The 26,147-nt window shown below is 39.5% G+C and overlaps 7 protein-coding genes across 9 annotated transcripts; 5 read left to right on the plus strand and 2 right to left on the minus strand.

Annotated features, from left to right (window-relative positions):
- The first annotated feature begins 84 nt into the window (after positions 1 to 84).
- On the plus strand, positions 85 to 2,826 carry LOC6738521 (tryptophan--tRNA ligase). Its single transcript, XM_016171685.3, has 3 exons — positions 85 to 464; positions 527 to 954; positions 1,122 to 2,826. Exons 1-3 carry the CDS (start codon positions 246 to 248, stop codon positions 2,467 to 2,469), a joined length of 1,995 nt encoding a protein of 664 aa, XP_016032364.1. The 5' UTR covers positions 85 to 245; the 3' UTR covers positions 2,470 to 2,826.
- Positions 2,814 to 7,199, minus strand: LOC6738522 (cationic amino acid transporter 2). Of its 2 annotated transcripts, none has more exons than XM_002085292.4 (5): positions 7,038 to 7,199; positions 4,702 to 5,069; positions 4,371 to 4,631; positions 3,531 to 4,316; positions 2,814 to 3,466 (listed from the first exon to the last, which is right to left on the minus strand). In XM_002085292.4, exons 1-5 carry the CDS (start codon positions 7,070 to 7,072, stop codon positions 3,015 to 3,017), a joined length of 1,902 nt encoding a protein of 633 aa, XP_002085328.2. In that variant the 5' UTR covers positions 7,073 to 7,199; the 3' UTR covers positions 2,814 to 3,014. The 2 variants fall into 2 exon arrangements, with proteins under 2 accessions (XP_002085328.2, XP_016032365.1); XM_016169313.3 differs by lacking the exon at positions 7,038 to 7,199 and adding an exon at positions 5,751 to 6,027.
- Positions 7,200 to 8,826: 1,627 nt separating this feature from the next.
- LOC6738524 (antigen 5 like allergen Cul n 1-like) lies at positions 8,827 to 10,577 on the plus strand. The gene is made up of 3 exons (XM_039293229.2): positions 8,827 to 8,992; positions 9,538 to 9,929; positions 9,994 to 10,577. The coding sequence occupies exons 1-3, from the start codon at positions 8,849 to 8,851 to the stop codon at positions 10,505 to 10,507; spliced, it is 1,050 nt and encodes a 349-aa protein (XP_039149163.1). The 5' UTR covers positions 8,827 to 8,848; the 3' UTR covers positions 10,508 to 10,577.
- A 1,435-nt stretch (positions 10,578 to 12,012) lies between these two features.
- Positions 12,013 to 13,954, plus strand: LOC120284728 (antigen 5 like allergen Cul n 1-like). Its single transcript, XM_039293231.2, has 3 exons — positions 12,013 to 12,186; positions 13,018 to 13,409; positions 13,474 to 13,954. Exons 1-3 carry the CDS (start codon positions 12,043 to 12,045, stop codon positions 13,871 to 13,873), a joined length of 936 nt encoding a protein of 311 aa, XP_039149165.1. The 5' UTR covers positions 12,013 to 12,042; the 3' UTR covers positions 13,874 to 13,954.
- A 2,002-nt stretch (positions 13,955 to 15,956) lies between these two features.
- On the plus strand, positions 15,957 to 17,889 carry LOC120284727 (antigen 5 like allergen Cul n 1-like). Its single transcript, XM_039293230.2, has 3 exons — positions 15,957 to 16,121; positions 16,953 to 17,344; positions 17,409 to 17,889. The coding sequence occupies exons 1-3, from the start codon at positions 15,978 to 15,980 to the stop codon at positions 17,806 to 17,808; spliced, it is 936 nt and encodes a 311-aa protein (XP_039149164.1). The 5' UTR covers positions 15,957 to 15,977; the 3' UTR covers positions 17,809 to 17,889.
- A 2,654-nt stretch (positions 17,890 to 20,543) lies between these two features.
- LOC6738525 (arylsulfatase B) lies at positions 20,544 to 24,094 on the plus strand. Of its 2 annotated transcripts, XM_016171689.3 has the most exons (7): positions 20,545 to 20,735; positions 21,389 to 21,567; positions 21,629 to 21,796; positions 21,855 to 22,014; positions 22,086 to 22,312; positions 22,587 to 23,009; positions 23,192 to 24,094. In XM_016171689.3, the coding sequence occupies exons 3-7, from the start codon at positions 21,662 to 21,664 to the stop codon at positions 24,002 to 24,004; spliced, it is 1,758 nt and encodes a 585-aa protein (XP_016032369.1). In that variant the 5' UTR covers positions 20,545 to 20,735; positions 21,389 to 21,567; positions 21,629 to 21,661; the 3' UTR covers positions 24,005 to 24,094. The 2 variants fall into 2 exon arrangements, with proteins under 2 accessions (XP_016032367.1, XP_016032369.1); XM_016171687.3 differs by lacking the exon at positions 21,389 to 21,567 and having other exon boundaries at positions 20,544 to 20,735.
- Positions 24,095 to 24,934: 840 nt separating this feature from the next.
- Positions 24,935 to 25,676, minus strand: LOC6738526. Its single transcript, XM_002085296.4, has 2 exons — positions 25,558 to 25,676; positions 24,935 to 25,498 (listed from the first exon to the last, which is right to left on the minus strand). The coding sequence occupies exons 1-2, from the start codon at positions 25,622 to 25,624 to the stop codon at positions 25,023 to 25,025; spliced, it is 543 nt and encodes a 180-aa protein (XP_002085332.1). The 5' UTR covers positions 25,625 to 25,676; the 3' UTR covers positions 24,935 to 25,022.
- Between the last annotated feature and the right edge of the window lie 471 nt (positions 25,677 to 26,147).

Below are 26,147 nucleotides of genomic sequence, written 5' to 3' on the forward strand. Positions count from 1 at the left end.
TAAAAGTAGCTTTTTGCTCATCCTCGTTTTAGCGGAAAACTCGCCAAGCTGAGTATCACTGTTCACAGCTGTCGCACCGGCTTTTCAAAAGCCATCTGGCAACGCTCGCGAACGCTCAGTGTCAAAATTTCGTCCGTTTCGAATAAATAATTTATTTTTGGGCTTTATTCACACATTTAGCACCGCATTATTCCCAATATTTTTTACTCAAAAGTTTTGGGGTACAAAATTCATAGCTCATTGCAATGTTCCGATTTGGCAAGCTCCACCGCAGTCTGTCTAAGGTGGCCAAAAAGGGACGGACAGCTGTGTATTTCCAGAGCCGTTGCGTTCAGTCGAGGAGTTTCTTGCCGGGATTGGCTAGTAGAACGGCTGGAACGCCCTCTGCGACGGCCCAAGTAACCGGTGGGAACAAGCACCAGGTACAGACCCATGGTAATTCTGTTAACAGTGGCCACGAAGAAGTAAGTGCATTCGTAGAATTTGTTTATATAACACAAGACTCTAATATATTACCCCAATCCAGCATAACAGCCGCTGGCCCAGGAAAATCTTTAGTGGCATCCAGCCGACGGGTTCCCTGCATCTGGGTAATTATCTCGGCGCCGTGCGTAAGTGGGTGGAGCTGCAGAATGCCCGTGACGATGTCACCGTTTGTATTGTGGATTTGCACTCTATTACCATGCCCCACAATCCGCCGCTTTTGCGAGAGAATATCTTCACCATGGCTGCCACGTTGCTGGCATGTGGAATCGATCCCACCAAGAGCACCCTCTTCGTCCAGTCAGCCGTTGCCGAGCATGCCGAGTTCAACTGGATCCTTAGCTCCTTGACCACCATGCCGCGATTGGCTCAACTGCCGCAGTTCCGAGAGAAGTCCCGTCTTCTAAAGGATGTCCCTCTGGGATTGTACGTTTACCCGGTTCTTCAAGCAGCAGACATCATGCTTTACAAGTAAGTAAACATATTCCTTCCTTTGGTCGAGAATGCAAGCGTTCCAGTATCTTATCAGTCTTCAACGCTTTGGTTCAGCATTACACATTCTTAAGCCATCTTTTAATGGTTTGCCATCTGCTTACTTATTATAGTACTTATAATATTCATATTCGTTTTTCCATTAGGTCCACTCATGTTCCTGTGGGCGCTGACCAGATTCAGCACATTCAGCTGGCCCAGCATTTGTCCAGAATTTATAACGGCCGCTATGGCGAGACCTTCCCTGTTTGCACCGCCATTATTGAGGATGGGGATGCCTCCCGTGTGCTGTCCCTGCGAGATCCCTCCAAAAAGATGTCTAAGTCGGAGGCGAATCCCAAGGCCACCATCAACTTATGTGACTCGCCCGACTTGATAACGCAGAAGATAAAGAAAGCCGTCACAGACTTTACATCGGACATTACGTATAATCCTGGCAAGCGAGCTGGCGTCAGCAATCTGGTCAACATCCATGCCCAGGTCACGGGACAGAGCATTAAGACAGTGGTGAACGAGGCCGCCACTTTGGACACGGCAAAGTATAAGGACCGTGTGGCGGAGGCTGTGGTCGAGCACTTGCGTCCGATCCGTGAACAGATACACCATCACATGACGAAGCGCAACGAGATGATCTACTTGCTGGAAGTGGGTGCAGAAAAGGCACGTCAGCAGGCGCGTCAGACGTTGAACGATGTCAAACAACGCCTAGGGCTAGGCACCAGTGCCAACATTCCGGCTGCGGTGCATGTGGCTCCACTTCTGCCCGCACCCGATATTTCCAAAACCTCGGCAAGCAGGCGAATGTCCAAGGACTTCGATGGGAATGTCCACGAGCGCCACGAACGGATGTACGGATTCGGAGATCAGCCAAGCGGAGGAGCTGGTCAGTCAACCACCGGCGAGATGGCGGATATGCCACAGGCCGTTCCACCGCGTGTGATCCGTCGGGCGCCCATCGTTCCCACTCAGTCCATGCGAGTGGAGAAACAACTCGGTACCACTCGAACTCGACACGTTTTCCAGATGGACACCTGCAATGCTCCGCATATTGGGTTCAAACCGCCGCCAGGATTTTCGTCCAGCATGGTCACCGGTGGTATAGCTAAGAACAAGCGCGCGACAGTTAAACCCGTAACTGGCAATCTGGGATTCGGCCAGCAATCGCAGGGTGGCTCTTACAAGCACAGCCAGAACGTGAATCCCAGCGCGGTATCCACCATTGCACGTGAAGTAAACGCTGCCAAGAAGCAAGAGTTCACTTGCAACCCCGCTTTGTACGGCTCTGCCTTAGAATCGCTTTCCAATTCAAGTCGCTCGAGCGAGAAAACTAACTCTACGCCAGGAGACAGTGAGTTCATAATTGTCCCGAACGAGGAGGAGGAGCAGGCTTCCTCTGAGGAGCAACGCGAAGAAGCTGAAGAGGAGGAGTCCGCGGAACGTGAAAGGGAGAAAGGCGAGCGTAATGCCACAGAAGCTACCAAAGTCGAGATTTAACTCTCGGAAACATTGCAATTGTTATAAGTGTAGTTCAAGTGTACTTAGGTAACATTACTGTCAAATCTGTCGTTTTTTTGAAAATCGCGAACAGCTTTTGCAGCAGATGACGGAGTCAATACTTAGAGTGCTGCGATATCAAGATAATATAGACGTACCAAAATCAAATGGCATATGTGGATAATGGCACTACAATTATTGTTATATTTACTGTTATGTACTGAGAGTGCAGTAAGATTACATTTAAACTTGTAAAATGTTTAATCCCATGTGATTGTATTGGCCGGCTGGATTTCATCGCTAAAATTATAAGCAAATCTCGCACCCAAATAAATTTATACTGATTTAGCATAGGAATATTCGTGTTTATTGCTTTCAGCTAACTTATTGTACTCTCGTTGTTTTTGGTATCCTATTTTACGGTATGAGGTTATGTGCATGTGTAAATTACATAGGTGAGTATGTGAATGACGCGAAGCGCGTCTAAACGCGCATTTCGCTGGCAAAAAAAGTAAATGTATAGTGTGGTTAATATCAATATATATTTAAGATGTACTGTGCATCAATATCAGGGGCACCTCGTTGCCGTATTTTGAGTTCTCCTGGCCGCCCAACAACGCCGAATTGCTGCAGTCCCGCATCATGGCAATGGAATTGTTGCGCTGTTCCCGCTGCCTTAGCCGGCTGTGACGGATGCCATAGGCCAGGAAGATTGCCAAGCCTATGGCGATCCATATACTGAACCGAATCCATGTGAGTATGTCCAACTTGATCATCAGGTAAATGTTGATCAGAATGGAAATGCCGGGTAGCCAGGGAACCAAGGGCACCTTGAACGACAATTTCACTCCTGATGTTGGCTGGCGCGAGATGACCAGGAGCAGTACTGCAAGGGGTATGGTGCCCAGCACCAGCTTAATACCATCGAAGGACGTCACGTTAGCCAGATCCTCCTCGAACTTGGTCAGAATCTGCGAGAAAACCATGCACCAAATAGCTGCAACAAAATAAAGGTTATTAGGGTTATATTAATAATACTAATTTAAAACATCTGTACTCACAGAACAGCGTGACACTGTAGGTCACGATCCTTGAAGTCTGCTTTGTGGGTACTGTCTGACCACTTAGGTTAAATATCCGCTTCCAGAGGGCACACGGACGATCCTGCTCCAGACCCGTGGCACGTCCGTTGGCCACAATGCGGCTCTCACGTCGATCGTCCACTTCGTAGCGGAGCATAAGGACACAACTGGCCACCATGGAATAGGCCAACAAAGTGCCAATGGACATCATGTTCACCAGTTGGCTGAGATTGAAAACGGCCGCCAGAATGCCAGTCAGCAGACCTGTGATCATGGTTCCCTTGAACGGCGTCTTGTACTTCTCGCTAATGTCTCCGAGAAATTTGAACAGCAATCCATCGTTGGACATGGCAAATACTATCCTTGGCAGCGGGAACATGGCTCCCATCATGCTGGAGCACAGTCCAAACATCGCCCCAATACTGACAACATACTCGGCCACATGCCAGCCGTTTATCCGGAAGACATGGGGCAGCGGAGCCTTTTCGTCCTGCTCAAAATAGGGCAGCATCATGGTCAGCACTGTGGACACTCCAAAGTAGGCCAGGAAGATCATGGCCAGCGAGACAATCACAGCAAATGGAATGGACTTCTTGGGGTTCTTGGCCTCCTCTCCAGCTGTGGCAATGCAGTCGAAGCCAATGAAGCCGTAAAAACAAACTGCAGCTCCCTTGATTATGCCCGAAACTCCGTAGGGCATAAATCCACCATCGCCGTAGCCCTCGGGTACCTGAGATTTTGGAATGGACCAGTTGCTGCTGGAAACTGAAAAAAGGATTGTGTAAGTAAATAAAAATGTAAAACAATTTTAAAATTCACCTTTAAAAAGACCCGCGATAATGACGAACAACACGACTCCAAGATTAAGCATGGTGAAGACATTGTTGACCCTGGTGGACTCCTTGGCTCCAACTGCAATGGCCAGGGAAAAAAGTATGGTCACCACGAAGGCAAACAGATCCGGATAGGCACCCATTCCCTCGATATTGAGGGGCATGTGGGTGCCCAGGAAACTGCTCATCGGATTGCCGCAAAGCTGATCGAGATAGGTGCTTAACCCCTTGACGACACTGGCGGAGCCTAGAGAAAGCGAATATTGGGCAATTAAATCAAATCAATCAGACGGCGGCGTCTCCAATTGAGAACTTACCAATTGCGTATTCGAGAATGAGATTCCAGCCGATAAGGAAGGCGATAAACTCGCCAATGGTCACATAGCTGTAGATGTACGCCGATCCCGCCTTTGGAACGCGAGCTCCGAACTCCGCATAGCACAGTCCGGCGAAAATCGAGGCGATGGCAGCGATGAGGAAACTCACGACCACGGCTGGACCGGCATATTGCTTGGACACTTCGCCAGCTAGGACATAAACGCCCACACCCAACGTCGATCCGATTCCCAGGGCGGTAAGATCGAAGGCGGATAAGACCTTAGCCAATTTGGATTCATTCGAGTCCTCCAGGGGCTTCTTGCGTGTGAGCACGCGAAACGCATTCGTCACGCTCCAGCTGGGCATTCTGGAATATGTTCATTAAACAATTATTATAATGGGTAAGTGTGCAATTGGGGCTTAGGGCTTCTGCTGAGCCGTGCAATAATAACCCGCCGTATTTTCAATGTTTACAGAACCCACATATTAACACGTTCGCAATTTGTGGAAAGTGCCGGTGATGGTAGGTGGGCTAAAAAATTGTGCGGAGTTGGGTTTATGGATCGGGCCATAAGAAAATTAGTGGGCGTCCGTTAATGTGCGAATGTAGACAACGGTTTTACAGCCGCCAAGTCGCGTCGAAGCTGATCTAAATTGGAGTCTTGTGATCATCGGGGATTATTACCAATGACTCACAGGGGATATCTTCACACAAAGTTATCCCATGGTGCAGTGCCTCAGTTAAGACAACGCTCAAGAAAATGGGAGTTTGTCAAACTGTTTAGATACAAATTTGATAAGGATTCAGAAATTAGAAAAGGAAAATCCTTCAAGTTTTCGAAATCCATTTCGGCTTATGGTACATGGGTGAAAATAATTGATGTCTTTAAATATTAAACATTATTAAAAAATGAGTTTTTCCTTTGATCACACAAAATTCTCAAGAAATAAACATAAAATGACCATGAGAGCCGTTTTCAAGTTTCGATACAACTTTAAAATATGTTTGAAAATATATATTTCAGAGAATTAGTTATCGTTTTCTCACCTGCTTATTAGTGAACTAGTTCAGATCCTTTATCACAAAGATACTTTTTTTTTAGCTTGTCTCTTTTATCCCCTTTGAATCTTTATCAACTTAATATCACAAACTGCCAGCCATTCTAGGTTTCCAAGGGTGGAGTCGAGTTTCAAATACTTGAGTGGGCAAATAATAATCGAATCTGTATCTGGTCGCCACTTAATTGAGTTTGCGTATTCGAATTCGCAGTTTGGAATTGGATCGAGTTGCGTATAGCGCCGGGAAACGTTCCACTTATTTCTGAGCGTTTGTGAAGCACGCCAGTGCCATTAAATAGCGAATCGGTTCTACGGCTCCGGGGGATCGTGGTGAGTTCCAGCCGGACAGAAGCTCTCGAATCCTCAGGTCAGACACAACTGTGGTGGAATCGCGTCTCTGACGCTGATAACGCTAATTGGTAACCCGTTACCCACCTCCTTTCCCCACCTGAACATGAAGTACGAGTAGCGCATACCCGAATGCATACTACGGATGGGAATTCTCAATCCAACGGATGACTTGTCAGGTCGATGGGCAAAGTTTACCACAAGCCCTAATGAATTGTCGCGTTCGATTAGCGGTTCGAATAGTGGTTTGTCGTCATTAAATAAATAGCAGAGTAGCTACATTTTAGGATCAGTTCACATGCTTGGTAATTAAGATTTTTTGAGGCTTTAATATTTACATCTTTGACTCGCATCTTACACATTATCATCCATCTTACACATTAGAAAGTTGCTGATATCTTAAAGAACTTTCACAAGATAAGAACCACTACTTGGGAACTAAACTTTTAAAAAAAATCTTAATATATTCTTTGTATGACTAATTTTTCAAATGAAGTATATTCCAAGTACGAAATATGAGAAATACTTCATTGCGACCAGTTTAATTGGAATTTTTACGCGCCAAAACAAGCAGCTGAACTTTTCGTCCCTATGTGAAAAGGATAAACACGCTCCACAGGGCATTTTCCAGTTGGGGTGTTGATACCACTTGGATGGTTTTGCTTTCGTACGGCACTACTAATTTCGCTTTGTTTGAGTTTTTCATTCACATAGCCGCGTGGAGATGGAGATTTGGCCATTGTTTATACGCAACTCAGCTGATAGGGAATAGCCGATTCACGTCGTGTGGCCGAGAAGTGGGTGCTAAATCGTGGCTAAAATTAGCCACCGTGTTTGATTGCATTTAACGCTAATTTTAGACACTAGTTGCATGCGTGTTCTTTGAGGCCCCCACACACACACACACCTCACATCTCAAGTAACTCACCCATAGTACTCGGCGAACTCCTCCATTGCTGTCATGCGAATCGATTTGATTAAATTCAATTAATACTGTACCGCTCATCAATTTGCGGCCGCTTTCCGTTCTTCACATAACCATTCTGCCGCAAACCATGTGTTTTGGTCATAAAATCGCTTTTCCACGCAACACAGGCACATATACATTGCCAGTGCAGCTGCCGCTCTCTCCATTCTCCCATTTGCCATGGCCGCAGTCAAAAGGGGTTTGCACCTCGTTGAACGATTTTAAATAAAAGTTGCTGCAAATCCAACTTGAAGCCTCATTTTATAAATTCTAAAAATCTATTGAATTCAAAACTTTGAAAAACTTTCTATGCATTAACTTAATTTTATCTAAACGAATACGTATTTCGAATAGTTGAATATAATTTTTATAATATAATTTAATTATATTATTAGGTAGTCATTTATATCTTTCTATTCAAAAGTAAAAACTCTACACTTACATTAAAAGCGAGTTCAGTTGAAATATTTTTTAACCTTTACTATAAGAAGCTTTAAATTATATTAGGTAATAATATTGTGTTATTTGACATCCCTCGCGCTACGACCATGTTCATCTACTATTTGCGTTTGACGGTCGGGAGAGAATCCGGGTAGTCGACTTCTTCGAATATCCATGAGCTAGATATGCTGGCGTTATTAATACATTCAACGTTGTGGAATGGCAGCCCTGATTTAGCCGGTAAAAAGCACAAGACCCGCTCTCTCTGTTGGCTCTCTTTTTGGCCTTTCTTAGTGTGCTTACTACATAGCCCCTTCAATTTCATCAGCCTAGGGGCTACCCCTAACAGAGTTTCTTAGAACGTTTCAAGAAACACCGCCTAGTGTTATCTTGCTCACATAATTTAGGGCTGAAAAATGTTAGTTTTTTATATTTTTAAATAAGAACACTATATGATCAAAAGCAACAGAAGTAAATGTTGTTATACATTTATTTTTTCATTTATTTTTACATGCATTTATTATACATTTATTTTTTCATTATTTCTAATCTACATACATACATACATATGAACATACTTATAATAAAGTAATCCGATCCGGCCTGTTTCGACTTACGTATGCACCACATGCAATAGAAAGAAGACTTTTTGAAAAATTTCATGCATAAATCTATGTATATTTAAAATTGAAATTAGTTTGCCTAGACATGTCTATATACTGATCAAGTATGTACATTTCTATATATGGACTTATGTACATACATATGTATGTTTATATGTACATACATATATACAGAATAATGTATAATTACACTTTTCAAAAACTTATATTGAGTAGGAATCACTCTGTGCAGAAGAAATCACTTTCACATGAATCAACAATTAGAGTTTTATTTACAATTAAAGTCACATTTTGAGTTGCTAATCAGTTGGCGAAGAGATTCCGATGATTGAATGAATCATACATATGTATGTATGTATTTATGTGCATACATATGTATGCTTGTACAAACATAGATAAAATAAATTTGCTCAAATTTGTTTATTAAGGGACAGTGGTGTAAATATAAACTGATGAGTGCGAAGGCAAGCAATTTTAATCTGCTTCGATTGCAGTTGGTCAAAAACTAAATGACGCCCACTATGTCTACAATATTATATTTGCTAAATACTTAACGGATCTTAATGTTTCGTCATGGAAGTTTTAAATCCAACCCTTTACGCTGTTCAGTCACACTTGGTTATAATAAGGCAATCATAATTTAATAATCTAAACTAATTTTAACATCGAATAATCTCCAACACACTTAGTTTCAAAAAGATTGTGTAGATGTGGAGTTATCCTTTCGTTGCAACTGAGTTGCTGCTGTTATTCGGTCTGAATTTGGTCTTTTTGCTGGAAACCAACTATTGCCTTTTAAAAAACTGTCCAGCGGATAAAAAATTGCCACATATTGGCTGCAATAACAGTGGGGTAAGAATGATAGTTCGAAAACAACAACGTAATTTCATTCTTGTGATAAAAGGGCGTTGCTAATTATGTCGGGGTTTGGATTTTTTCAAATCTTTCTAGCAATATGGCTGTTGTTATCTTAAGATTTGACAATTTCTTGTTAACTTAAACCAATTTAAATTGGATCTACGTATTACTATGCTATTATGTAAGCAATTTTTAGTAAGCTAGCGTAAAGTTAAATTGCTACATTGCATTGAAAACATTGCTACCCATATGTACCCGAGTATGTAACAGGTAGAAGGAAGGGCTATCGACCAAATAAAGTATATATGTTCTTGATCAGGATCAATAGCCGAGTCGTTTTGACAACGCCTATTTCCCCTTCCATCTGTCGGCTTGTCCGTATGAACGCTGTATTTTTGGAACTATAAAAACTAGAAAGTTAAGTTAGACATGCAGAAAAAAAAATGAAATTTCGCCTCCGCATCCCCATTATCTGAGTTAAGGGTATCTGATAGTCAGGGAACTCGGCTATAGTATTCTCTTTTGTTTTTGTATTCCAGAGCTGGTCGCCAAAATGCGGAAAAGAACCAAAAATCATTGACGTACCCAAGCATATAAAAAAGTTCATTCTAAACTATCACAACACAAATCGCGATATTGTGGCCGGGGGACAAATGCACAGGCTACCCATTGCAGCTCGTATGCTCAAGTTGAACTGGGACCACGATTTGGCTCTTTTGGCTACAATCTTGGTAAAGCGATGCGATCTCCAACCCACAGACCACTGTACATCCACGGAAGAGTTCTCGTCTCCAAGCTACCATGCGGTATATAACAAGTTCAAGGCGAAGGAGGATACATTCAGGATAGTTCGATCTCAGCTGAATGCGTGGTATGATCAGCATAAGCACGTTTCTGCATCCAGTCTAATTGATGGACTGTCAACTGATAAGTAAGCTTTCATTGCAATTTTAGTTCTAATATAATTCATGGCAAATAATATTTATCGGTTTCAGGAAGGAGATTGGACACTTCCTAAGGATGATCGTGGGCCCCAGCAACCGATTGGGCTGTGCCATAGCCAGTATCGAAAAAGACGGATGGACCCATCAATGGCTAGCCTGTCTATACAGCTGTTCACCCCAAAAGAACTCGCTTCTTTATGAGTATTCCGGAAAACCGGCAGAATACTGCACCACTGGGGTTAATGGCAAATTCCAAAATCTATGCAATGACACTGAACCTGTGAAAGATTGCATGCACTCTAAACTATTCAACGCAATGACCGCCAACGATACTACATCACTGATCAGGGGCATGTTGAATAGACAAACGCAACCCAGATCTTTTGGGTGGCTTTCGAATTGGGCGAAAAAAGTGTGGGGCCCGGTTAAGAAAGGTTTGAAAAAAGTGTGGGGCCCGGTTAAGAAAGTTTTGAAAAAAGTGTGGGGCTCGGTTAAGAAAGTTGCGAAAAAAATTGGGAGTAGTGTTTCCGTAGGGTTTTCCGTAGAGTATTCAGATGGTGAATGAATTCGACTTATGTATCAATAAATTTATAACATGAAAATTATGGCTAAAATAAAATAAAAATCACAATCTACAGATAATACGAAGTTTTAATTATAATTTTACTCTGGGAATATGTTTTGTGTCATTTTAATATTTGCCGCTTACAAATTAAACCAAATTGTTATCTGTGCACACAATAAAAGTACATTACAATAAAACAAGAAAGCTTGTTATGGTTAGAGAGGGTTACTTTAGAGCTTTAAATTTTAGTTATAGTATAGATCGGTTCATAGTGTTTTATTTGGGCACTTTGTGATAAAAAATGGCGCGGTTAGTCAGTTTGTGGTTCTTATATTTATTTTTAGATTTGTTGTTAGCTTATACTGAATGGTTGCGGATTAAGTGCCGTGCATCTAGGAATCGGATTCTCTACGCTTTATGCAATTTTGAGTAAGCTACTACTCAGGAATACGAATAGATCTCGCTTTTGTAGTTTTTACTATTCATGAGGAACCCATTCAAGATAAGACTATTTTTATAAAAGAGTATATAGCATTTCCTAAAAAATATATGACAGGTAAAGGTATACACTATAAAATATGTATATTCTGATCAGGATCACTAGCGGAGTTTATCTTACGATGTCATCTGTCCGTCCGTCTGTCTGTCCGTCCGTATGGACGTAGATATATTAGGAAGCTAGAAAGTTGATATTTAAAATGCAGATTCCTTATTTTGGCACTGCCACTCTAACGCCCACACATTGCTATGTCCACACTATAATAAAATGTAGGTTGATTATTCTCAGTTTCATTATATTCTCTGTAAATTTGTATTGATATTGCCAAGAAAGCAGTTTTGAAAAAGATTTATATTGTTCTTTTCAAGAAGTTCTATCCATATGCCAATTTTTTTCGGTGTAAGCTGATTACAGGGCATCCGATACTCTCGAAACTCGTATTTAGCGTTCTCTATTGTTTTTTTGTAATACAGAACTGGTCGACGAAGTGCGGAGATGAGCCAACAATCATTTTACTTCCAAAGCATTTAAGAACTGTGACTGATGGAAAATTCAAAAATATTTGTAATGACACTGAACCTGTGAAAGATTGCATGCACTCTGAACTATTCAAGCCGATAACCACCAACGACACTGCATCATTGATCAGGGGCATGGTGAAAGGACAAAGCCAATCCAGAAGTATTTTGTGTGGCTTGTGTCCTCTCTGCTGCAAGTGGTGGAATTGGGCAAAGGGAGGTTGGGGATTGATAAAAAAAACTTTGAGTGCTATTACAGATGGTGGTGGTGGAAGTGAAAAACTGATAAGTGCGAAGACAAGCAATTTTAATCTGATCCGATTGCAGTAGGTCAAAAACTAAAATATATTTGCTAAATATTTAACGGATCTTAATGTTTCGTCATGGAAGTTTTAAATCCAACCCTTTACGCTGTTCAGTCACACTTGGTTATAATAAGGCAATCATAATTTAATAATCTAAACTAATTTTAACATCGAATAATCTCCAACACACTTAGTTTCAAAAAGATTGTGAAGATGTGGAGTTATCCTTTCGTTGCAACTGAGTTGCTGCTGTTATTCGGTCTGAATTTGGTCTTTTTGCTGGAAACCAACTATTGCCTTTTAAAAAACTGTCCAGCGGATAAAAAATTGCCACATATTGGCTGCAATAACAGTGGGGTAAGAATGATAGTTCGAAAACAACAACGTAATTTCATTCTTGTGATAAAAGGGCGTTGCTAATTATGTCGGGGTTTGGATTTTTTCAAATCTTTCTAGCAATATGGCTGTTGTTATCTTAAGATTTGACAATTTCTTGTTAACTTAAACCAATTTAAATTGGATCTACGTATTACTATGCTATTATGTAAGCAATTTTTAGTAAGCTAGCGTAAAGTTAAATTGCTACATTGCATTGAAAACATTGCTACCCATATGTACCCGAGTATGTAACAGGTAGAAGGAAGGGCTATCGACCAAATAAAGTATATATGTTCTTGATCAGGATCAATAGCCGAGTCGTTTTGACAACGCCTATTTCCCCTTCCGTCTGTCGGCTTGTCCGTATGAACGCTGTATTTTTGGAACTATAAAAACTAGAAAGTTAAGTTAGACATGCAGATTCTACTGACATCTACGCTGTGGAATTTTTCAAACCCATTCTATAGCCCACAAACCCATTTTGCCACACCTACTCCAACGCCCACAAGCCCACACTTTTGAATAATGTTTAGATTTTTCTTCGTCTTATTGTTTGTCTTGCCAATTTCTAGCGGTATACCAAAAACTAAACCTTTGGCCAGGCCCTCCTTACACCTACAAAACGCCCAAAATTGTCACGCCCACATTTTTAAACAATTTTTTAAGTTTTTTCTCATTTCGTTCCCCAATATCTATCGATATCCTAGAAAAAAAATGAAATTTCGCCTCCGCATCCCCATTATCTGAGTTAAGGGTATCTGATAGTCAGGGAACTCGGCTATAGTATTCTCTTTTGTTTTTGTATTGCAGAGCTGGTCGCCAAAATGCGGAAAAGAACCAAAAATCATTGACGTACCCAAGCATATAAAAAAGTTCATTCTAAACTATCACAACACAAATCGCGATATTGTGGCCGGGGGACAAATGCACAGGCTACCCATTGCAGCTCGTATGCTCAAGTTGAAGTGGCACCCCGATTTGGCTCTTTTGGCTACAATCTTGGTAAAGCGATGCGATCTCCAACCCACAGACCACTGTACATCCACGGAAGAGTTCTCGTCTCCAAGCTACCATGCGGTATATAACAAGTTCAAGGCGAAGGAGGATACATTCAGGATAGTTCGATCTCAGCTGAATGCGTGGTATGATCAGCATAAGCACGTTTCTGCATCCAGTCTAATTGATGGACTGTCAACTGATAAGTAAGCTTTCATTGCAATTTTAGTTCTAATATAATTCATGGCAAATAATATTTATCGGTTTCAGGAAGGAGATTGGACACTTCCTAAGGATGATCGTGGGCCCCAGCAACCGATTGGGCTGTGCCATAGCCAGTATCGAAAAAGACGGATGGACCCATCAATGGCTAGCCTGTCTATACAGCTGTTCACCCCAAAAGAACTCGCTTCTTTATGAGTATTCCGGAAAACCGGCAGAATACTGCACCACTGGGGTTAATGGCAAATTCCAAAATCTATGCAATGACACTGAACCTGTGAAAGATTGCATGCACTCTAAACTATTCAACGCAATGACCGCCAACGATACTACATCACTGATCAGGGGCATGTTGAATAGACAAACGCAACCCAGAACTGTAGGGTGGATTAGGCTTATTAATTGGGTTGGGAAAACATTGGGGGTTCCGATGTTTACAAAGGGTTAAGATTGTGAATGAATTCGACTTATGTATCAATAAATTTATAACATGAAAATTATGGCTAAAATAAAATAAAAGTCACAATCTACAGATAATACGAAATAAATATAATTTTGCTCTGGGATTATGTTTTGTGTCATTTTAATATTTGCAGCTTACAAATTAAACCAAATTGTTATCTGTGCAAACAATAAAAGTACATTACAATAAAACAAGAAAGCTTGATATAGTTGACTATCAGATACTGGATTCCTTAAGCTCTTTCGCTTTATAGTTTCGAAGATCACAACGCTAATACGGACAAACCGGCGGACATTGTTTAATCAAAGACACTAGAATTCTAGTTATTAGAATTATTGGTTATTATTCTAGCGTCTTTGGCTCCACTCGTGTAGGAGACGTTCCATTCAAAGCCATCTAAAACTGCAAATTTAAAAGATATGTTTATTTATCGTATTGTAACATTAACTATACTAATAATATTAGTTTTCTTGAAGATAAAATAATTACTGAGGCAACCAGTAGCATTTTGTATTCACATTTGAGCCATGAACTGAACTAATACTGAGCTTAATTTAATAATCTAAACTAATTTCCACACCGAGTAATGGTCAACACACTTAGTTTCAAAAAATTGTGAAGATGTGGAGTTGTCCTTTTGTTGCAACTGGGTTGCTGCTGTTATTCGGCCTGAATTTGGACTTTTTGCTGCCAAAAACCAACTATTGCCATTTAAAAAACTGCCCAGCGGATAAAAAACTACCCCACATTGGCTACAACAACCGTGGGGTAAGAGGCTTACTTTAGAGCTTTAAATTTTAGTTATAGTATAGATCGGTTCATAGTGTTTTATTTGGTCACTTTATGATAAAAAATGGGGCGGTTAGTCAGTTTGTGGTTCTTATATTTATTTTTAGATTTGTTGTTAGTTTATACTGAATGGTTGCGGATTAAGTGCCGTGCATCTAGGAATCGGATTCTCTACGCTTTATGCAATTTTGAGTAAGCTACCACTCAGGAATACGAATAGATCTCGCTTTTGTAGTTTTTACTATTCATGAGGAACCCATTCAAGATAAGACTATTTTTATAAAAGAGTATATAGCATTTCCTGAAAAATATATGACAGGTAAAGGTATACACTATAAAATATGTATATTCTGATCAGGATCACTAGCGGAGTTTATCTTACGATGTCATCTGTCCGTCCGTCTGTCTGTCCGTCCGTATGGACGTTGATATATTAGGAAGCTAGAAAGTTGATATTTAAAATGCAGATTCCTTATTTTGGCACTGCCACTCTAACGCCCACAAATTGCTATGTCCACACTATAATAAAATGTAGGTTGATTATTCTCAGTTTCATTATATTCTCTGTAAATTTGTATTGATATTGCCAAGCAAGCAGTGTTGAAAAAGATTTATATTGTTCTTCTTTTCAAGAAGTTCTATCCATATGCCAATTTTTTTCGGTGTAAGCTGATTACAGGGCATCCGGTACTCTCGAAACTCGTATTTAGCGTTCTCTATTGTTTTTTTGTAATACAGAACTGGTCGACGAAGTGCGGAGATGAGCCAACAATCATTTTACTTCCAAAGCATTTAAGAACTGTGACTGATGGAAAATTCAAAAATCTTTGTAATGACACTGAACCTGTGAAAGATTGCATGCACTCTGAACTATTCAAGCCGATAACCACCAACGACACTGCATCATTGATCAGGGGCATGGACAAGGACAAAGCCAATCCAGAAGTATTTTGTGTGGCTTGTGTCCTCTCTGCTGCAAGTGGTGGAATTGGGCAAAGGGAGGTTGGGGATTGATAAAAAAAACTTTGAGTGCTATTACAGATGATGGTGGTGGAAGTGAAAAACTGATAAGTGCGAAGACAAGCAATTTTAATCTGATCCGATTGCAGTAGGTCAAAAACTAAAATATATTTGCTAAATATTTAACGGATCTTAATGTTTCGTCATGGAAGTTTTAAATCCAAACCTTTACGCTGTTCAGTCACACTTGGTTATAATGAGGCAAGCTAAATTTAATAATCTAAACTATTTTTAACATCGAATAATCTCCAACACACTTAGTTTCAAAAAGATTGTGAAGATGTGGAGTTATCCTTTCGTTGCAACTGAGTTGCTGCTGTTATTCAGTCTGAATTTGGTCTTTTTGCTGGAAACCAACTATTGCCTTTTAAAAAACTGTCCAGCGGATAAAAAATTGCCACATATTGGCTGCAATAACAGTGGGGTAAGAATGATAGTTCGAAAACAACAACGTAATTTCATTCTTGTGATAAAAGGGCGTTGCTAATTATGTCGGGGTTTGGATTTTTTCAAATCTTTCTAGCAATATGGCTGTTGTTATCTTAAGATTTGACAATTTCTTGTTAACTTAAACCAATTTAAATTGGATCTACGTATTACTATGCTATTATGTAAGCAATTTTTAGTAAGCTAGCGTAAAGTTAAATTGCTACATTGCATTGAAAACATTGCTACCCATATGTACCCGAGTATGTAACAGGTAGAAGGAAGGGCTATCGACCAAATAAAGTATATATGTTCTTGATCAGGATCAATAGCCGAGTCGTTTTGACAACGCCTATTTCCCCTTCCGTCTGTCGGCTTGTCCGTATGAACGCTGTATTTTTGGAACTATAAAAACTAGAAAGTTAAGTTAGACATGCAGATTCTACTGACATCCACGCTGTGGAATTTTTCAAACCCATTCTATAGCCCACAAACCCATTTTGCCACACCTACTCCAACGCCCACAAGCCCACACTTTTGAATAATGTTTAGATTTTTCTTCGTCTTATTGTTTGTCTTGCCAATTTCTAGCGGTATACCAAAAACTAAACCTTTGGCCAGGCCCTCCTTACACCTACAAAACGCCCAAAATTGTCACGCCCACATTTTTAAACAATTTTTTAAGTTTTTTCTCATTTCGTTCCCCAATATCTATCGATATCCTAGAAAAAAAATGAAATGTCGCCTCCACATCCCCATTATCTGAGTTAAGGGTATCTGATAGTCAGGGAACTCGGCTATAGTATTCTCTTTTGTTTTTGTATTGCAGAGCTGGTCGCCAAAATGCGGAAAAGAACCAAAAATCATTGACGTACCCAAGCATATAAAAAAGTTCATTCTAAACTATCACAACACAAATCGCGATATTGTGGCCGGGGGACAAATGCACAGGCTACCCATTGCAGCTCGTATGCTCAAGTTGAAGTGGCACCCCGATTTGGCTCTTTTGGCTACAATCTTGGTAAAGCGATGCGATCTCCAACCCACAGACCACTGTACATCCACGGAAGAGTTCTCGTCCCCAAGCTACCATGCGGTATATAACAAGTTCAAGGCGAAGGAGGATACATTCAGGATAGTTCGATCTCAGCTGAATGCGTGGTATGATCAGCATAAGCACGTTTCTGCATCCAGTCTAATTGATGGACTGTCAACTGATAAGTAAGCTTTAATTGCAATTTTAGTTCTAATATAATTCATGGCAAATAATATTTATCGGTTTCAGGAAGGAGATTGGACACTTCCTAAGGATGATCGTGGGCCCCAGCAACCGATTGGGCTGTGCCATAGCCAGTATCGAAAAAGACGGATGGACCCATCAATGGCTAGCCTGTCTATACAGCTGTTCACCCCAAAAGAACTCGCTTCTTTATGAGTATTCCGGAAAACCGGCAGAATACTGCACCACTGGGGTTAATGGCAAATTCCAAAATCTATGCAATGACACTGAACCTGTGAAAGATTGCATGCACTCTAAACTATTCAACGCAATGACCGCCAACGATACTACATCACTGATCAGGGGCATGTTGAATAGACAAACGCAACCCAGAACTGTAGGGTGGATTAGGCTTATTAATTGGGTTGGGAAAACATTGGGGGTTCCGATGTTTACAAAGGGTTAAGATTGTGAATGAATTCGACTTATGTATCAATAAATTTATAACATGAAAATTATGGCTAAAATAAAATAAAAGTCACAATCTACAGATAATACGAAATAAATATAATTTTGCTCTGGGATTATGTTTTGTGTCATTTTAATATTTGCAGCTTACAAATTAAACCAAATTGTTATCTGTGCAAACAATAAAAGTACATTACAATAAAACAAGAAAGCTTGATATAGTTGACTATCAGATACTGGATTCCTTAAGCTCTTTCGCTTTATAGTTTCGAAGATCACAGCGCTAATACGGACAAACCGACGGTCTAGTGTCTTTGGCTCCACTCGTCTAGGAGACGTTCCATTCAAAGCCATCTAAAACTGCAAATTTAAAAGATATGTTTATTTATCGTATCTTAACATTAACTATACTAATAATATTAGTTTTCTTGAAGATAAAATAATTACTGAGGCAACCAGTAGCATTTTGTATTCACATTTGAGCCATGAACTGAACTAATACTGAGCTTAATTTAATAATCTAAACTAATTTCCACACCGAGTAATGGTCAACACACTTAGTTTCAAAAAATTGTGAAGATGTGGAGTTGTCCTTTTGTTGCAACTGGGTTGCTGCTGTTATTCGGCCTGAATTTGGACTTTTTGCTGCCAAAAACCAACTATTGCCATTTAAAAAACTGCCCAGCGGATAAAAAACTGCCCCACATTGGCTGCAACAACCGTGGGGTAAGAGGGTTACTTTAGAGCTTTAAATTTTAGTTATAGGATAGTGTTCATAGAGTTTTATTTGGGCACTTGGTGATAAAAAATGGCGCGGTTAGTCAGTTTGTGGTTCTTATATTTATTTTTAGATTTGTTGTTAGCTTATACTGAATGGTTGCGGATTAACTGCCGTGCATCTAGGAATCGGATTCTCTACGCTTTATGCAATTTTTAGTAAGCTACTACTCAGGTATACGAATAGATCTCGCTTTTGTAGTTTTTACTATTCATGAGGAACCCATTCAAGATAAGACTATTTTTATAAAAGAGTATATAGCATTTCCTGAAAAATATATGACAGGTAAAGGTATACACTATAAAATATGTATATTCTGATCAGGATCACTAGCGGAGTTTATCTTACGATGTCATCTGTCCGTCCGTCTGTCTGTCCGTCCGTATGGACGTAGATATATTAGGAAGCTAGAAAGTTGATATTTAAAATGCAGATTCCTTATTTTGGCACTGCCACTCTAACGCCCACACATTGCTATGTCCACACTATAATAAAATGTAGGTTGATTATTCTCAGTTTCATTATATTCTCTGTAAATTTGTATTGATATTGCCAAGCAAGCAGTTTTGAAAAAGATTTATGGTATATTGTTCTTTTCAAGAAGTTATATCCATATGCCAATTTTTTTTCGGTGTAAGCTGATTACAGGGCATCCGATACTCTCGAAATTCGTATTTAGCGTTCTCTATTGTTTTTTTTGTAATACAGAACTGGTCGATGAATTGCGGAGATGAGCCAACAATCATTTTACTTCCAAAGCATTTAAGAAAATTCAAAACCCATGTTGCCACACCTACTCCAACGCCCACAACCCCAAACTTTTAAAAAATATTTAGATTTTTCTTCGTCTTATTGTTTGTCTTGCCAATTTCTAGCGGTATACCAAAAACCAAACCTTTGGCCAGGCCCTCCTTACACCTATAAAACGCCCAAAATTGTCACGCCCACATTTTTAAACAATTTTTTAAGTTTTTTCTCATTTCGTATAATTCATGGCAAATATTATTTATCGGTTTCAGGAAGGCGATTGGACACTTCCTAAGGATGATCGTGGGCCCCAGTAACCGATTGGGCTGTGCCATAGCCAGTATCGAAAAAGACGGATGGACCCATCAATGGCTAGCCTGTCTATACAGCTGTTCACCCCAAAAGAACTCGCTTCTTTATGAGTATTCCGGAAAACCGGGAGAATATTGCACCACTGTGACTGATGGAAAATTCAAAAATCTTTGTAATGACACTGAACCTGTGAAAGATTGCATGCACTCTGAACTCTTCAAGCCGATAACCACCAACGACACTGCATCATTGATCAGGGGCATGGACAAGGACAAAGCCAATCCAGAAGTATTTTGTGTGGCTTGTGTCCTCTCTGCTGCAAGTGGTGGAATTGGGCAAAGGGAGGTTGGGGATTGATAAAAAAAACTTTGAGTGCTATTACAGATGGTGGTGGTGGAAGTGAAAAATGATTTTAAAAATTTCATAATTTTGGAAACTTATTTAAATGTAACTTAATATTAAATAATTTAATTTAATAATTATAATATATGTAACATTGTAAGGAATGTTAAGTTCAACTTATAGTTTTGGTATTATTTTGGAAAATTTGAAAAATGCAGTAATCAATAAGTAAAATGTGGATTTTTTTATTTCATTAATTGTCTTGAAAAATTCTATTGAAAAATATAAAAATTAAAAGTTTATCTTGCACATCCACTAGCGATGTTACGGGTATATGATAGTCGATAGTCGGAGATATCGACTAAAGTTTTAAATTTAAAATGCAGTCAAGTTTTTTTAAATTGCAGATCCAAAAGGTATGCAACAATTCTCTGTAGACTCGCTAAGAGGAACGAATCTCTTTTGAATCCGCTCTCTCTTCCTTTCTCTCTTGGTACCACCCACTCCAAAGCTGGTTTGATGTTATTTTGGATGGGATATATATATTAACCGGTAACTGACTATTAAGGCAGCCTCAAAATATTTTCACTGGGTTTTTAGTTGCTCTCCGCACTTCGAGTCCGGCGGATCAGAGATTAAAATTCGGGGAACGATTAACTCGATCGCGAATAGCAGTGATTGAAATTGGCATGCACGAAGCTGGCTGATAAGTCCATTGTTATTTGGATTCCTTTTATTTGATTTCGGTGAGCATTTTTTTTTTAATCTGTCTGATAATAAAGGTGTGTGAACAGAATTAAAAGATTTGGCAATAAATTTCGTGCGATCGTTAAATACAATTTAAAGGTGTATATCAATTGGTTTGGACTGGCGTTTGAAAATAAATAAGGAAAGTAAAATATGTTTGTTTCGGCGTATGCAATAAACAAGCTGAAAATGTTCATGTGTAAAAGCTAACTTATTAATGGATGTGACAATGACTTTTCATTATCTAATATTTATCTTAAACTTTTTGTGTGTGCAAGAATTATATTTGATATCTATCGCATGATAAACCAAATACCTAGCATTAAAGTTATTGTTTAATATTATATAAACATGTTTGTTTGAAGTATAAGTATTATGAGAAACGCTTGCTGAAGAGTTTAATACTTCAAAATAATTGAAACAATTGAGTTGGTAGAGAACACTTTCCCAGGCCGATATTGTAGCAGTGATCATAAACAACTTCCTACTTGAATAACTTTCAGAGTCATCTCATTTGCATTTACTCGTAGTTGTTGTGATCTTTAATTACGCCTAATTTGTTGAAAACATTTGCCTAAGTGCACATTGCCACGATGTTTGCATACTGTCTATCAGTATTTACATATATTGGTGTACTGTATTTATTTTTCAGCTAGATGTTATTTAGTTGATAAGTTGTTGAGCGGCAGAAATTTCCCAAAATTAACTATTAAAAGCCTGACCAAATTGGTTAAATTGAAAAGCATTATACCGCTAATATATCCGGAACGATCTGAAGAGCTCATCCATCATTAACAGAGTGTTACCCGCTGACTTGTTGTCGCCCATTTGGTATGTTAATTTTTTAAACGCTTATATGCACTAATTCTCGTTTATTTGTTTTTTTTACTAGCTGTCCCACATCTTCCTCACTCCATTCACGGCGATGTCAACTCATCTGGATAAATTCAGCAGTGCTACCTCGTTGTTAACTGGCTTTGTTTTATTTATTGCCTTATCAAATGGAATTATTGCCACATCCGATAAGCCCAATATCATCATTATAATGGCAGATGATCTGGTAGGCACCACGTGATAATTATTTGATCTAAATACCACTTAACGTCAGTTTCCGACAGGGTTTCGACGACGTTAGCTTTCGCGGCTCCGATAATTTCCTCACTCCCAACATTGATGCTTTGGCATATAGCGGAGTGATCCTTAATAATCTCTATGTAGCTCCGATGTGCACACCCAGTAGAGCAGCTCTTCTGACTGGAAAATATCCTATAAATACGGGCAAGTTTATGCCTAGATGATGATAGAAATATATTCCCAAGTGATCCCATAACTGTAACTATATCTTTTAGGAATGCAGCACTATGTGATTGTGAACGATCAGCCTTGGGGTCTTCCCATCAATGAGACTACAATGGCGGAGATTTTCCGGGAAAACGGATATCGAACAAGTCTCCTGGGAAAGTGGCATTTGGGGTTGTCACAACGTAATTTTACGCCCACGGAAAGGGGCTTCGATCGGCACTTTGGATACCTTGGGGCCTATGTGGACTACTACACCCAGAGTTATGAACAACAGGTAAGGATTAGCTAAGAACGGAACTTTTACGAAACGAAACCATTATTTAAAAACTCATAGCCGTTACTCGGCTAGCTGCAGTGCAAGTTTCCTTCTTTTAAATTCTTATAAAAAATAATAACACAAAAAAACTTCTACAGAGGTAAAAATTCAATATTATCTTGCTTACAAATATTGCTAATATACATCAAATTTTTTATATTTTTCCAATTTTTTTTTTAATTTTTTCTGTTGTAATTTATTCAAACCTTTAATATTGTTGTGATTTTTTCAGAATAAGGGATACAATGGTCACGATTTTCGCGACAATCTTAAATCCACCCACGATTACGTGGGGCATTATGTCACCGATGTGCTCACAGATGCTGCCGTCAAAGAAATTGAGGATCATGGCTCGAAAAATAGTAGCCAGCCCCTGTTTCTACTTCTGAATCATCTGGCTCCCCATGCTGCAAACGATGATGATCCCATGCAGGCACCAGCGGAGGAGGTGTCCCGATTTGAATACATTAGCAATAAAACCCATCGTTACTACGCCGCCATGGTTTCCAGACTGGATAAAAGTGTGGGATCTGTTATCGACGCACTAGCTCGACAGGAAATGCTGCAAAACAGCATCATACTCTTCCTGTCCGATAATGGTGGGCCAACAGAGGGACAGCACTCTACAACTGCCTCTAACTATCCACTGAGAGGGGTAAGTCGTGTTATTCGATATTTATTTATAAGCTATTTTATAAACAATTCACTTAACTAACTAACTTAACTAATTTCATTATTAGGAATTACACTGATTTTTTTTTTTTTAATTATTGAAAACACTACCCACCCAAAGATCCTTAACTATATGTTAATAATTAACTTCATTTTATATTTTAGCAAAAGAATTCCCCCTGGGAGGGTGCTCTGAGATCCTCGGCGGCCATTTGGAGCACTGAGTTCGAGCGGCTGGGAAGTGTGTGGAAGCAGCAGATCTATATTGGCGACCTGTTGCCCACGTTGGCGGCAGCAGCCGGAATATCTCCAGATCCGGCGCTCCATTTGGACGGATTGAACCTGTGGTCTGCTCTCAAGTACGGATACGAATCGGTAGAGCGGGAGATTGTCCACGTGATTGATGAGGACGTGGCAGTGCCACATTTGTCCTATACGCGTGGAAAGTGGAAGGTGATTAGCGGCACTACCAATGAGGGTCTCTACGACGGTTGGCTTGGTCACAGGGAAACCAGTGAAGTGGATCCTCGCGCCGTGGAATACGAAGAACTCATTCGGAATACCAGTGTCTGGCTGCAGTTGCAGCAGGTGTCCTCCGGAGAGCGCAACATCAGCGAACTAAGATATCAGTCCAGAATCGAATGTCCGGATCCTGCGACAGGAGTCAAACCATGCTTGCCTCTCGAGGGACCGTGTCTCTTCGATATCGAGGCTGATCCCTGCGAGCGGAGCAACCTATATGCGGAGTATCAAAACTCGACGATCTTTCTGGATCTTTGGGCGCGAATCCAGCAATTTGCCAAACAGGCACATTCTCCCAATAATAAACCGGGGGATCCCAATTGCGACCCGCGATTTTACCACAATGAGTGGACTTGGTGGCAGGACGAGAAGGCTTCCAGTTCAGGGACTATCGGGGTAATGAAAGTATTTACCCTGTTAGTGCTATTCATCTTCACAAGCTGGTGTATTCATTAAATCAAAATAGTTATGTAGGTAAAATATTTAATGATCTTGTTAGCAAAGTTGGCATGTTGGCAAATTAATAAAAACTTCATCTAAGGACAATAGACAATTTTACGATTTATTATTATTTTATTACACATTTAATTATTTCCGAAAGCAAAATTTTAATCTTAATTACAATCTTAATTTGGCTTGTGGCCGTAACTCATTGTGAGCCGATAGTTTTTGTGTAACCAATGCGATAACGTATGGCTTAAATTTTACCTATCAATATTCATTTCTGAGTACTGTCCAATTGGATCCAATGTCAAATCTCCCTTTTATCTAATCGATTACTTCTGCGAAAACTGATAGTTGCAAAACCACCTTCAAATTAAATTAAACCACAGCTAAATAGCTTTCTGCCAATCAAAGTGGCTTACATAGTATTTAACCATACTAGTTTACGACACTGAAATGAAAGAAAGATCTTTGGTTACAGATTAAATACCTTATCAATCAAATGTTCCATCTATCAATATAATATAATAAAAGAATCAAAGACTTTGTTAACTTACTTTGTATGCCAAAACGAACTTAAAGAAAAAATAAGCGAACTCAGTTACATTTTAAAGTTTTGGACTTTAAAATGTATTTCTATTTTTTCGTCATGCGGAAAATTACCACGAGTTCATAATAAAATATGAATTAGAAAAATATTTCGAGTTAAGAGAGGGTGGTCCATCAAAAAAGGAATTTTTAGAAAATTACCAATCTCAATTTTCGCCTTAGGCATAAAGTTTCATTTTAATGGCGGTAAAGTTTAGTCTCTTTAAATTTTTAAATGTCATAGAAAAATTTTTGTGTTTAAAAGTCAATCCATTTACTGAACTATTTATGTTAGTTGTTGCATTTCAAAAAATTAAATAAGTGCGATTCCGTGAATTACAAAATAAATGTAAATATTTGAAATAAATTATTTTTATTTATTTTTTAAGGGGGAGCAGGATATGAAAGGAACTTAATTCAGACAAAGATCTAGTAGAAGAACCTAGTAGAATGTTCCATTGATCTTAGGCTGGGCCACCAGAACTTCATATTTGTCGAACTTTCGCAGGGCCAAGCTCTCGTGCTTGATGATGCACACCTTCTGGCTGCTGAGGAGCAGGGTGCCGATTAGGATGCCTCCATCGGTCTTGGCACGGCAGCAGAACACCCGCTCATTTTTGACCGTTGTGCCCACGGCAACGGCTCCCTTTTCATAGAATCCATCGAAGCTCCTGACCCACTTGTACTTGACATCTCGCTCAGCCACAAGGATGTCGTAAACGAGGAGCTTTGATGACGCGGTTTCGGTATTGAAGTAAGCAGTACCAGTTTCCGCAACAACTCGAGCCGGCAGGATGCTATTGGAGTACTTAACACGACCTACATAGGTGGTAAATCCATAGGGATCGAAGCCACCCACAATGGCATTATAGGGAACAACGTAGGACAAATTACCAGCCTTCCACACGTGCTCGGTATCTGTTCGAAAATATTATGTTAATAGGATTCAGTTAACCGTCTGGATTATTGGTTCTCACCATAAGTCGAGGGAACCGCGTAGGCAACTGCGAACAGGGCCAAAACTACACAGGCAACTTTGTACATCTTGACGGACTGCTGGATTCACTTTGAGTGTCTGGCCAGTGAGTGACTTGCTTATATAGTCAGCTTCTTATCTCCCGACTCCAATTACACTTATCGCTATCAAAAGATTGGTATTGATAGCATCTGTTTCGGTGACTAACGCATCGTAGTTTTATTGCACCCTTTAAAAGTAACAGAAATTTGAAGAAAAAATCCCCCTAAGTCATTTCATAATATTGAGTTATTACTTAATTGTTAAATATAGAATGTTTAAAAATAAAAATAAATACAAATATAATTAAATATATATATTTTTTTGTTGTCTTTTGGTAATACATATATGTTATATAATATATTTGTTAATATATTTGTTAATAATATATGTTTTAAAATTAATATTAGTACAGCATAGCCATCGTAATTTGATAAAAAGTTTTTTAGCTATTCTTGATTAAAATGAAAAAAAAAATTAAAAATGGTTAGCTTTAATTTGATATATTTTTAATAAAACAATATTAGAGAACAGTTTCTTAAAATTTAAAAT

This window comes from Drosophila simulans, chromosome 3L (assembly GCF_016746395.2).
Source record: "Drosophila simulans strain w501 chromosome 3L, Prin_Dsim_3.1, whole genome shotgun sequence".
Taxonomy (NCBI): domain Eukaryota; kingdom Metazoa; phylum Arthropoda; class Insecta; order Diptera; family Drosophilidae; genus Drosophila; species Drosophila simulans.